At 37.1% G+C, this 13,054-nt stretch overlaps 1 protein-coding gene across 1 annotated transcript in view; it reads left to right on the plus strand.

Annotated features, from left to right (window-relative positions):
* LEMD3 (LEM domain containing 3) overlaps window positions 1–13,054 on the plus strand; it is a 65,522-nt gene that overhangs the window by 35,417 nt on the left and 17,051 nt on the right. The window contains exon 4 of the mRNA XM_060657050.2: window positions 395–462. Coding sequence (XP_060513033.1) covers window positions 395–462 — 68 coding nt within the window. The remainder of the gene's footprint in view (window positions 1–394; window positions 463–13,054) is intronic.

The following is a 13,054-nucleotide window of genomic DNA, read 5'->3' on the forward strand; positions in this document are numbered from 1 at the left end:
ATAGATGTGTTAAGTTACCACGGTGAATTTCCCCTCTCGAAAAACAGCAAACCTGGCGAGGACCTGCTGTGTGCCAAGATGTGTGGATAAGCATCATGTGACATGGTTCCTCCCCTGTCAGTGATTTAGTTGAAAACATACAAAGAAGACATGTTCCTACCCGGACTGTTTAGAAATGTATTCAAAGATGGTGGTTTGTGTAAAGATAATTGTTTGTTTCTATTACCTACTGGATTTTAATAGGAAATTAAATATGGTTTATCTTCTTTCTTTATTGATTATAATAATATAACCTATAATTGTATAAATTGTAAAATATTTTGATTAATTGTATTTGTTTTCTTCTGTTTAATATAGTACTGATTCAAAATTAATAATATGCTAATCTTTCCAGGAGATCATGAATGTGGCAGTTCTAGTCAGAGAACACTTTCTGTGCAAGAGGCAGCTGCATATTTAAAAGTAAGCAGTGTAATTAGACTTTTGATAGCCGTTTTCTTAAAGTTTATATACATTATTACAACTTGTATCAAAAGTACCATGCATTTGATTAATTGTACTGTTACAAACTTGGGCCTATTGTTTGGTGTAATGTGAGCAGATAGAGAAAACAGAATTACTCAACGTTTTCTGTTTTAGTTTGTTTTAGAACATTCTCTATGAGAGAATGCACATTAATTTGGAAAGGGTACAAACAACATTGGTGAGAGAAATTGAGATAGGTAAGTAGCATGTAAGAAAGCAAGTAAGCATCTAACCATTGTCATTTATTTTAGATCTTTCACCCCAGATTAATGTCATCTCAGGGTGCTAAAACAATTTGCGGATGAATTTTCTAAACCACTGTAAGTGATCTTTAGGAAATAGTATATGAAGGAAGGGTACAGAAGATTAAGATGGATAAGTGTTAAGATGGACAGGATTTTTTTTTAAGGCTGAATAATATTACACATATGCGTGCACACACACACACACACACACACACACTATCTTTATCCGTTGATCTGTAGGTGGATGTTTATGTTGTTTCTGCTTCTTGGCTATTGTGAATAATACTGCAGTGAACATGGGGTGCAAATATCTTTTAGACCCTGTTTTCAGTTCTTTTGAGTAAATACCCAGAAGTGGAATTGCATATGATAGTTTTATTTTAATTTTCTGAGGAACGTCCATGCTGATTTCCATAGTGACTGTACCATTTCACATTCCCACCAGCAGTTTCCAAGGTTCCTTCCCCTTTTCTCCACATCCTCAAAAACACTTGTTTTTGTTGTTGTTGTTGTTTCTTATTTTAATAATGGCCATCCTCATAGGTACAAGGTGATATCTCACTATAGTTTTTATTTGCATTTCCCTGATGATTAGTGATGTCAAACATCTTTTCTTATACCTGTTGGACATTTGTTTGTCTTCTTTGGAAAAATGTTTATTCACATACTTTACCCATTTTTAAATCAGGTTATTTGATTTTGTTATTGAGGTGTAGGAGTCATTTCTTTATTTTGGATATGGTTTGGAAATATTGTCTTTCATTCCATAGGTTGTCTTTTCACTCTTTTCATTATTTCCTTTGTTTGCAGAAGCTGTTTAGTTTGATACAGTTTCACTTGTCTGTGTTTTTCTGTTGTTGCTGCTGCTGTTACCTGTGCTTTTTGATGCCATATCCAGAAAATCATTGCCAAGACCAATGTCATAAAGCTTTTCCTCTGTGTTTTCCTCTTAGAGTTTTATCTTTTCATGTCTTATATTTAAGTCTTTAATTCATTTTGAGTTGATTTTTGTGTATAGTGTGAGATAAGGGTCCAATTTGATTCATTTGCCTGAGGAAATCCAGTTTTCTCAACAGCATTTTTTGAAGAGACAGTCCTTTCCCCATTGTGTGTTCTTAGCACCCTTGTTGAAGATCAATTATGTGTGAGTTTATTTCTCTCTTTTCTTCCATTGGTCTATATGTCTGTCTTCATGTCAGTACTATACTCTTCTGAATACTACAGTTTTGTAGTATGTTTTGAAGTCATGAACCAGGAGGCTTCCACCTTTGCTCTTGCTCAAAGTTGTTTTGGCTATTTGTGGTTCTTTGTGTCTCCATATAAATTTTAGGATTTTTTCTATTTCTGAGAAAATGCTGTTGGGATTTTGATAGGGATTGCATTGAATCTATCTGTAAAACACTTGGGGTAACATGGTTATTTTAACAATATTGGGTCTTTTAGTCCATGGGCATGGGATGTCTTTCCATTTATTTGTGTCTTGTATTTCTTTTAGCAGTGTTTATAGTTTTCAGTGTAGAAGTCTTTCATCTCCTGTGCTTTTTGATACTATTTTAAATAGGATTTTCTTAATTTCCTTTTCTGATTGTTCATTTTTAGTGTCTAGAAATGCAACTGTTTTTGTATGTTTATTTTTTTATCCTGCAACTTTGCTGAATTTGCTTATTGTGTGAGTGGGGACGAGAGAGAGAGCTATCTGCAGGGTATATAAGATGTTATCTGTGAACAGAGATAATTTTTCTTCTTTCTTTCCAGTTTGGATGCCTTTTATTTCATTTTCTTACCTAATTGCTGTAACTAGGACTTCTAGTACTATGTATTGAATAGAAATGACAACAGTAGACATCCTTATCCTGGCCTTGTTCCTGTCTCCAAAGAAAAACTTCCAGTTGTTCAGTGTTGAGTATGATATTAGCTGTGTGCTTTTCATATATGACCTTTATTATATTGAGATAATTTGCTTCTATTCCTAGTTTGTTGAGTGTTTGTTTGTTTTTTTAATGTTTATTTTGAGAGAGAGAGAGAGAGAGAGAGTGCACAGGGCAGGGTGGGGGAGAGAGAGGGAGAGAGAATCTTAAGCAGGCTCCACGTACAGCACAGAAACTGATGGGCTTGATCTCACGACCATGAGATCATGATCTGAGCTGGAATCAAGAGTCGGATGTTTAATTAATTGAGCCACCTAGGTATCCCTTTGTTGAGTGTTTTTAATCATGAAAAGGTATTGATTTTGTCAAATGCTCTTTCTGTGTCTGTTGAGATGATCATGTAATTTTTATCCTTCATTCTGTTCATGTGTATCACATTGACTGGTTTTTGTATTTTGGACCATCCTTGCATTCCAGGAATAAATCCTACTTGGTCACGGTGTATGTTCCTCTTAATGTGCTGTTAAGAATAATGCTGACCGCATAAAATGAGTGAATAGAAGTGTTCCTTCTCTTCAGTGTTTTGGAAGAATTTGAGAAGCATTAATAATGTTTGGTAGAAATCTCCAGTGAAGCCACTGAGTCCTGGACTCTTCTTGTTTGAGAGGTTTTTGATTACCGATTCAATGTCCTAACCAGTTATAAGTCTGTTCAGAGTTTCTGTTTCTTTGTGATTCAGTCTTGATAGGTTATATGTTTGTAGGCATTTGTGTATTTTTTTCTGGTTAACTAATTTGTTGGCTATTGTTCATAGTAGTCTCTTACATCCTTTGTATTTCTATGACATCAGACTTAATATCCTCTCTCTTATTTCTGATTTTATTTGAGTTTTCTTTCTTTTTAAAGGATTTGTCAATTTTGCTGATCTTTTAAAAAAAGTAACACTTCTTTTTTTCTATTCTGTATTTTACTTATTTTTACTCTTTAATATTTCCTTTTGCTAACTTTGGGCTTAGTTTGTTCTTTTTCTAGTTCCTTGAGGTTGTTTATTGAGATCTTTTTTAATGTAGCTGTTATGTCACTATAAACTTCCCTCTTAGTACCACTTTGCTATAAAAGCTGTTGGGCTTCTCGAATCTGAATATCCATTTCCTTCCCCAGATTTGGGAAGTCTGCGGTCATTAGTTCTTCATATAAGCTTCCTGCCCTTTTCTCTCCTCCTTTTTGGGACTTCCATAATGCATATATTGGTCTGAATGGTAATGTCCCATTAAGATTTTTAAGCTTCTTACATTCTTCATTATTTTTTCTTTTTGTTCCTCTGACTGGATAATGGCAAATGGCTTGTCTTCGAGTTCCTTGATTCTTCTGCTTGATTAAGTCTGATGTTGAACTCATCTAGTGAATTTTTTGATTTGGTTATGATATTCTTCAGCTCCCAAATCTGTTCATTTGTTTTTGATTTTTTTCTCTCTTTATTGATATTCTCATTTTATTCATGTGTTGTTTTCCTGGGTTTGTTGACCATCTTTATCACCATTATTTTGAAATTTTTGTCAGGTAATTCATATACCTTCGCTCCTTTAGGGTCAGTTTTTGGGAGATTTATTTTGTTCCTTTATTCGAGCCCAGTGTTATTATTTCCTTCATGTGCCTCATTATTTTGTGTTTGGATCTATGCATTTGAATTTGTTTTTATTTTTATTTTTTTTTAGAAAGAGAGTGAGTACATGCATGAGATGGGAGAGGGGAAGAGGTCACGGGGGGAGAAAGAGAGAGAGAAAGAAAGAAAAGAGAGAGAGAGAGAATATCTTTTTTTTTTTTTAACTATTTTTTTTAACATTTATTTATTTTTGAGACAGAGAGAGACAGAGCATGAACAGGGGAGGGTCAGAGAGAGGGAGACACAGAATCTGAAACAGGCTCCAGGCTCTGAGCTGTCAGCACAGAGCCCGATGCGGGGCTCGAACTCACAGCCCTCACGGACCACGAGATCATGACCTGAGCTGAAGTCGGCCGCTTAACCGACTGAGCCACCCAGGTGCCCCAAGAGAGAGAATATCTTAAGCAGGCTCCATGCTCAGTGTGGAGCCCAGTGCAGGGCTTGATCCCATGACCCTGGGATTATGACCTGAGGCGACGTTAGGACTAGGATGCTTAACTGACTGAGCCCCAACCCAGGTGCCCCAGGATCTCTCCCTTTGAAGACAGAGCTGTACCTCCTAGTTGTTAGAGCCTGCCTTCACGAAGAGGAAGACCTTCACCAATGAACTCAGATAGAGATTCTGGGGTCCTCTCACACCTTTTCTGTGTATGTATCTTCTCTGGATTTTTGGGTTTAAATTCCCATCTAGAGAGGTTTTGCAGGTTTCTTTTTTCAGGAGTTTGTAATCTCTTGCTCCCTCTGGCGTCTGTCTGCCGTATTGTGGGGCTTCTGGAGCAGCAGCAAGCTGTCCAGCACTTGTTTGTTCGCAGCAACCCCCAGCAACGCCCAGGTGTTTAGACTATGTCAGGTGTCCTCAGTGCTCTGAGACAGGTGATACAGCTTCCTGAGAACCTGGAACAGTGGATACCTGCTCCAACTCTTTGTTTCCTCAGGGGGAAACCAGAAATTTGGGGTGTTCTCCCACTCGTTCTGCACTGAGCTGTGGAAGACAATGGTGAGTGAGTAGGTGCTAGTTCATAGCATTGCTTTTGTTCTCAGCTGCCTCCAACCTGGTGCTTTTACCTCTCAGTACTTAGATTCAGGAAAGACAGAAACCAGTCCTTCTGGTAGCCCCTGGAAAAGTCTGAACATTAGAGATATATTTCAGTCTTTTCTTCCCCTCCTCACGGATAAGCCAGGAGTTGCAAATTTTCCTCTGGTCGTACCACGTTGTGCCATGGGCTGGGGCTCTGGTGAGTGCTACCGATTTTGTTACTGGCTTCCATGCTGCTAGTTTCACACTTGTTTGGAGGTGCAGGAGCCTCAACTGGTTTCTGCATTTCTTACAAAGGGAATTGGTCTGTATATTGTTGAATTTGTTTCTCCATGGGGAAACAATGGTCTCGGACTTCCTATTTTGTCTTGCTGATGTCACTGCCCCCCCCCCCCTTAATTTAGAATATAGTATAGTTTAATTTAGAATATAGTATAGTTGTAAGGCTTTCAGCAAGGTTGTAGTGAGTTTCCCGTGATATGCTTATAAAAAAGAGAGATGTGCCTGCGTGGCTCAGTTGGTTAAGTGTTCAGCTTTGGCTCAGGTCATGAACTCTCAGTCCGTGAGTTCGAGCCCCACGTCGGGTTCTGTGCTGACAGCTCAGAGCCTGGAGCCTGCTTCGGATTCTGTGTGTCCCTCTCTCTCTGCCCCTCCCCTGCTTGTTCTCTCTCTCTCTCTCTCTCTCTCTCTCTCTCTCAAAAATAAACAGTTAAAAAAATTAAAAAAGAAATGTGAGCTGTTTTTAGCTTAATTCATGACTTATATGTAGATACTCAAAAGATGTTAAGACAGTATGATCTATTGGAGATTAGGTATGGGTTCATATTCTGGCCCTGCCACATAGTAGCTGTGTGTCCTGGTAAAGTCCCATTGTTTTTCTGTATCTGTTTCTTAGTTTGAAAGTGGGGCGGTTATTAATTCCTGTAAGAGTTTTTGGGAGACTGAATATAAAATATGTAGTCAGTGCCTGATGGTATAGTAGTTCCCAGTAAATTTTATTTCTTTTTCTGTGTTTCTTAACTAACTAAATTTGGGTCACTCTGGAGAGAGGTTTCTAAAAACATGCTACAGGATTTATCTCTCAACCTACCTTGTTCTTGTCTTCATTTTCAATTTTGACCTAGATAGGAACACTGATGACAGACAGATTTGTGCAGAGTGTAATAAATAGCTCATAGATTGGATACCTAAAGAATCAGGAGCTTAAAGAATCAAAGATCTTAAATTAGAAAGAGTTATGATTATGGGGCTCTGTCTTAGGGATGGAAGAATTGCTAAATGGATTGTGGGGGTGGGAGCAAAGAAGGGATTGGATACAGTAGGCTACAGGGACACAGAATAGAATATTCCTGGAAGAGGGTATAGCATGTGGGAATCCAGAGCAAGCAAGTAATTTTTTTTAATTTTTTTAAATTTTATTTTTTAATTTACATCCAAATTAGTTAACATATAGTGCAACAATGATTTCAGGAGTAGATTCCTTAGTGCCCCTTACCCATTTAGCCCATCCCCCCTCCCACAACCCCTCCAGTAACCCTCTGTTTGTTCTCCATATTTAAGAGTCTCTTCTGTTTTCTTCCCCTCCCTGTTTTTACATTATTTTTGCTTCCCTTCCCTTACATTCATCTGTTCTGTGTCTTAAAGTCCTCATATGAGTGAAGTCATATGATATTTGTCTTTCTCTGACTAATTTTGCTTAGCATAATACCCTCTAGTTCCATCCACGTGGAAATGGATCTTGCAAATGGCAAGATTTCATTCTTTTTGATTGCCAAGTGGTACTCCATTGTATCATTGTATATATATACACACACACATACATATACCACATCCTCTTTATCCATTCATCCATCAGTGGACATTTGGGCTCTTTCCACACTTTGGCTATTGTTGATAGTGCTGCTATAAACATTGGGGTGCATGTGTTCCTTTGAAACAGCCTACCTGTATCCCTTGGATAAATACCTAGTAGTGAAATTACTGGGTCATAGGGTAGTTCTATTTTTAATTTTTTGAGGAACCTCCATACTGTTTTCCAGAGTGGCTGCACCAGTTTGCATTCCCACCAGCAGTGCAAAAGAGATCCTCTCTCTCCCTGCATCCTCGCCAACATCTGTTGTTGCCTGAGTTGTTAATGTTAGCCATTCTGACAGGTGTGAGGTGTATCTCACTGTGGTTTTGATTTGTATTTCCCTGATGATGAGTGATGTTGAGCATTTTTTCATGTGTCGGTTGGCCATCTGGATGTCTTCTTTGGAGAAGTGTCTATTCATGTCTTTTGCCCATTTCTTCACTGGATTATTTGTTTTTTGGGTGTTGAGTTGGGTAAGTTCTTTATAGATTTTTGGATACTAACCCTTTATCTGATATGTTGTTTGCAAATATATTTTCCCATTCCATTGGTTACCTTTTAGTTTTGCTGATTGTTTCCTTCACTGTGCAGAAGCTTTTTATTTTGATGAGGTCCCAATAGTTTTTTTTGCTTTTAATTCCCTTGCCTCCGGAGACATGTTGAGTAAGAAGTTGCTGGGGCGCCTGGGTGGCGCAGTCGGTTAAGCGTCCGACTTCAGCCAGGTCACGATCTCGCGGTCCGTGAGTTCGAGCCCCGTGTCAGGCTCTGGGCTGTCCGTGAGTTCGAGCCCCGCGTCAGGCTCTGGGCCGATGGCTCGGAGCCTGGAGCCTGTTTCCGATTCTGTGTCTCCCTCTCTCTCTGCCCCTCCCCCATTCATGCTCTGTCTCTCTCTGTCCCAAAAATAAATTAAAAACGTTGAAAAAAAAAATTAAAAAAAAAAATACAGAAGGCAGAGAAAAAAAAAAAAAAAAAGAAGTTGCTGCAGCCAAGGTCACAGAAGTTTTTGCCTGCCTTCTCCTCGAGGATTTTGATGGCTTCCTCTCTTATCTTTAGGTCTTTCATGCATTTTGAGTTTATTTTTGTGTATGGTGTAAGAAAGTGCTCCAGGTTCATTCTTCTGCATGTTGCTGTCCAGTTTTCCCAGCACCACTTGCTGAAGAGACTGTCTTTATTCCATTGGATATTTTTTTCCTACTTTGTCAAAGATTAGTTGTCCATACATTTGTGGGTCCATTTCTGGCTTCTCTATTCTGTTCCATTGATCTGAGTGTCTGTTTTTGTGCCAAAGCAAGTCATTCTTTATGAGATAGTTGAAAGTGTTTTTACTTCTAGCATTGGGAAAATCTGATCCCAACCAGTGCTTCTTTCCTGCTTTTTTGTTCTCTTTTTTTCCTCTCTTTTTTTCTTAGTCAAATCTCTTAGAGAGGTAATGGCACAGATATGTGTTATGGTTGGTCATAAATGCCTACAACAAGATTAATTGACATTACAGGAGAGTCTCGAGACTCTTAAAAGCTCCTTAATACTCTATTTGAAAGGATAGGACTTGACTAGTATTTATGCTGGAGCTGTGGAAGAGGCAGGGGTTGATCTGGAAGGATGATTAACGATCTTCCTCTCTGCTCACCCCCATTTGATTGTAGCTGTGGGTCAGCAATAAGATAAGGTAAAAAGAAGGGACACAGAGCCAGGGTTGGGACAAGTCGGAATCTAAGCCAGGCAGCAGTAGGGCATGAGAGACTATTTCTGTTAAAGGCTGGCAGCAGAGGAATTACTGGTTGTACCCATGCGTGAGTTGAGTTGAGAACTGCCTGAGAACTGAGTTAAAAAAATTGAGATTAATGAACTCCAGTCTTAAAAGATTTTTGTATCTTTTCCCTGGAATTTTATGTTTAGATTGGGTTTTGCTTTTTGTTTTCCTTCAGTAGAATTTCTAATGTACGTTTTTACAAAAGATTTTGAATTAGTTCCAGCCTTAATTAGTTAAGTGCAGTTACTTTGTGTTTTCAAATGCTGTGAAACCTGGTTTGGCTTGTCACCACCAAAGATGGAGTTTGGACTGCCACTTCAAAAAAAAAAAAGCATTAAACAGAAACTCCCCCCCCCCCCCCCCCCAAATAAAATTTTAAGGTCTGGATAAAAGCTTTTAAGTACTACTTTTAATAATGTTGTTGTTGTTGTTTTTTTTTCCAATGTAACATTAACTCATGCGCATGATTTAACTAATAGGGAAAAAAAGGAGAAAAACATTTCAAATTCACCACCTAAGGTTAACCACTTATTTTTGGTTCATTTTTCTCTAGCCTTTTCTTATGTTTTCTTCCATAAAATTAGTACCACTATAAATTTTATTTTATTTAAAAATTTTTTAAAATTTTGTGAGAGAGACAGAGCATGAGGGGGGAGGGGCAGAGAGAGAGGGAGACACAGAATCCGAAGCAGGCTCCAGGCTCCCAGCTGTCAGCACAGAGCCCAACGCAGGACTTGAACCCACAAACCATGAGATCATGACCTGAACCAAAGTTGGATGCTCAACTGACTGAGCCACCCAGGGGCCCCTCACCATAAATTGTATAAATACTTCATATTGCAAACGTTTGTATATTTTTTCCTTAAAATTATTATGAACATTTTTCCATGTCCTTGTTCAGGTTTTTGAAAACTATTTCTTTTTGTCACTGGGTAATATTTCTTTACATGATTGTATTGCATTGTATTGGTTTGTGGTTTTTCAGTATTACAAAAGCACTTTAATCTTTGCATGTAGTATTTGATTTTCTGATTATTTCCTTGGGAAATAGTCCTCGAAAGGAAACTAGTTGTTAAGGAGTGTGAGCTTTTGTTAATGTTTTTGATATATGTTGCCAAATTGCTTTCTAATTTGGAGTGATCATTTTAGCACATTCTAGTCAAAATTGGTGATTTCACTTTATTTTGCCCAAGTTGTAGCATAAATATGGAAGACCCTCACTACAAAGCTGGTGTCAAAAACCATGATCATAATACCTATACTGTAGGCTTTCTGCTTATGGAGAGAGAGAGATCTGTTGTACATTTCGTGTATTTGTACTATGACTTCATGAGGAACACAAGTTTTTGCATTCAGGAGTAAATGGGCCAAAGGATGCATAGAAATCCGATGAGTATAAACTGATTTTCCCCCAACTGCCAGTGCATTTTAAGCACAATATTAGTAAATGTTTGGTAGAGTAAAATGAGTGAGTAAGTAAGCCTCAGTAAACTGTTTTTTATCTTCTTGAATTTGATTCTTCACATTCCATCCTTATTTTATTTCTCCTACTTTCTCTTTTAAAGGATTTGTAAATAAACCTCACAGTTAATTTAAATAATTTAAGCACTGTTTTTCTAACTCCCCCAGTGTTTCTCTTGAGTTTTTTATTCATCATTTTTGAGGATGGAAGCTTGTTTTGATTTGTGAGAAGTAAAGAGGTCCCTCTGGTGGAACATTTAGGAAATACATAGCATTATATATTTTCATGAAAGGACCGACTTGTTTTCAAGTTAAATGGTGGGAGTTTAGTGTGATAACTTTCCAACTGAATGATGTAATGAATGGTGGTTCATTTTGTAGTTCATTTGCAAAACATTTTTAGACTTCAACACAATGAATATGTTTAAGATTTGTGAGGAAAATAGTAAGAAAGAAGATAGCTGTAAATGTGCCAAATTTTATGTCCTATCTTGGAATGCTAATCACTGTTAATGTAATTATGTCTCTGGTGAAAAATAAGTTTTTCGAGAACTGGAATGAGGGATACGTTTCTTGATGATTACAATTTATCAAGTACAATTTATCCTGGGACTTTGTTAGTATCTCTGACTTCACAGTAACCTAGCGAGGTAGGTGGTGTCAAATCCACTTCATAAAGAAACTAAAGCCCAGAGGGGTTTAATGATTATATCATCCAGCTATTAAGTAGTGGAGCTGGGAATAGAATCAAAGTGCTTGCTCTTCTCACTGTACTGTTCTGCCTTTTAGATGGAAGGACTGGGTTCATAACCGCTAGCTCCATCTTTTGAGTGGGCAAGAGACTGACCCTGAATGAGGGCTAAGATCTGAAGAAGTGATCAAAATAGATACATCGGCACAGATAACCTACTTTCTCTTGTCTCTACTTGGGGTTATATGTACAGCTAGTCAATTGTGGAGTCATGATCTGATCCCAGGCCTGCTTGATGTTAAGGACCATGTTCTTTCTGTTATTCCTGGAGGTGAATCATCAAGAGTTAAATCATATTTACTCTTGTTTTGGTTCCCGTGGGTCCTGTTTTAATTAATTTAAAGGGTAACATGTATGGCGTGTGTCATGTCACAACCAGAATATTCACTAACTGGGAAGCCACAGTAAGTTATTAGTACCATGTAAATTATCCATTTGTGAGCTACCCAGTAGGTTTTTAATCATTATTTGACTTCTCCCTGTATCAGCATCTTTTTCCCTCCTTACTGATGCTTTCTAGCTTTATTTAATGACCTGAGCCTTTTACATGAAACAGTATTCTATACTTTGAAACTGTAATCTAAGTTCAAAGACCTGATATGGGTTTTAATAAAAATACACATTTGCCAGTTATTTCGAGAATAAGGTAAATTTGGAATTGGGAGTCATGGATGTGTGTGTGCTCACACATGGTATGTTAAAATAGATTTGTTATAGATTTCGGAAAGTATGCTTTGAATTTAGAAACATTTAAATGAAGCAGTCAGCGGTATGTTGACTGAGCTGTTGCCTATAAGTAGATAGTAATGATAGTAATTGACCTGCTTTAAAAATGAAAAATTTAGTTTTCTCTTTATTTGTGTCAGTGATTAGAAAACGAGCATTTTATGATACAAGTGTGCTTCACCTCAGGGGTTGACAAACTATAGCCTGGGGGCCTATTTCTGTATGGCCTACTAGTTGGGGTTATACAACATTTTTTAAAGGTTGCTTAGAATATATGTGACAGAGACCAGAAGTGTATACAGTTACAAAGCTTGAAATACTTAACTCTTTGGTCCTTTACAGAAAAGGTTGGCCTGCCCCTACCTTATAGCTTTTTAGGTGGCTACAAAAAATGAATAATAAAATATTTTCTACTCTTAAAATCAGGAAGATGCTATGTATACTATGATGTTAGCCTAAGCTGTTTAACTGGCATAAGCCAGAAAGTAAATTCATCTTTTATATCTTCAAAAATTCTACTTTATAATACTGTAGAACTCTGTATACTATATAGAACGTTTGTGGAAGTAATGACCTGTTTTAGACCTTAATACTCTATTACATCTTTAATGAGATTTTAAATAAATTATCAATTGTTTTTTTGAAAATGTGTATTCATAAAGGGAATGGTTTTACTGTATTCCAGATAGTAAGTAGTATTAACGTGGGAAAGGAAAACAAAATGGGAAAATAACCACAGATATCCTTTCTTACCCTTATTATTTTATAACTAAAAGTTTTAAGTTCTTTGTTCCTGCATATAATTAGCTTATTAGAGTAGGTGTTCTTGTTAATTTGAACCATTATGTTCATTTTTAATGATAATTAATGAAGGCAGTAATGCTACTTATAATATCTTCAGCCTTCTAAAATTCTTATGTTTAAAATATACAGCTAATAAACTTGGAAATTTGTTTTTACGTTATTTGAAACTTACATGTATAGTCTAGCCTTCAAAGTTCTATGTAATAAAGCAAAAATGTCATTATATCTTGCATATTGTTGTAATATAGGCCGAAGAACATATAAACACAGGAAAATGCAAAATGTGTATTTCATTGATTTTTAAAAATACCCATGTCTTATGATTTCATTTGTATGTGGAATCTAAAAAATGAATGAATAAAACAGAAACAGA

This window comes from Panthera onca, chromosome B4, assembly GCF_046562875.1.
Source record: "Panthera onca isolate mPanOnc1 chromosome B4, mPanOnc1 haplotype 2, whole genome shotgun sequence".
NCBI classification, from domain to species: domain Eukaryota; kingdom Metazoa; phylum Chordata; class Mammalia; order Carnivora; family Felidae; genus Panthera; species Panthera onca.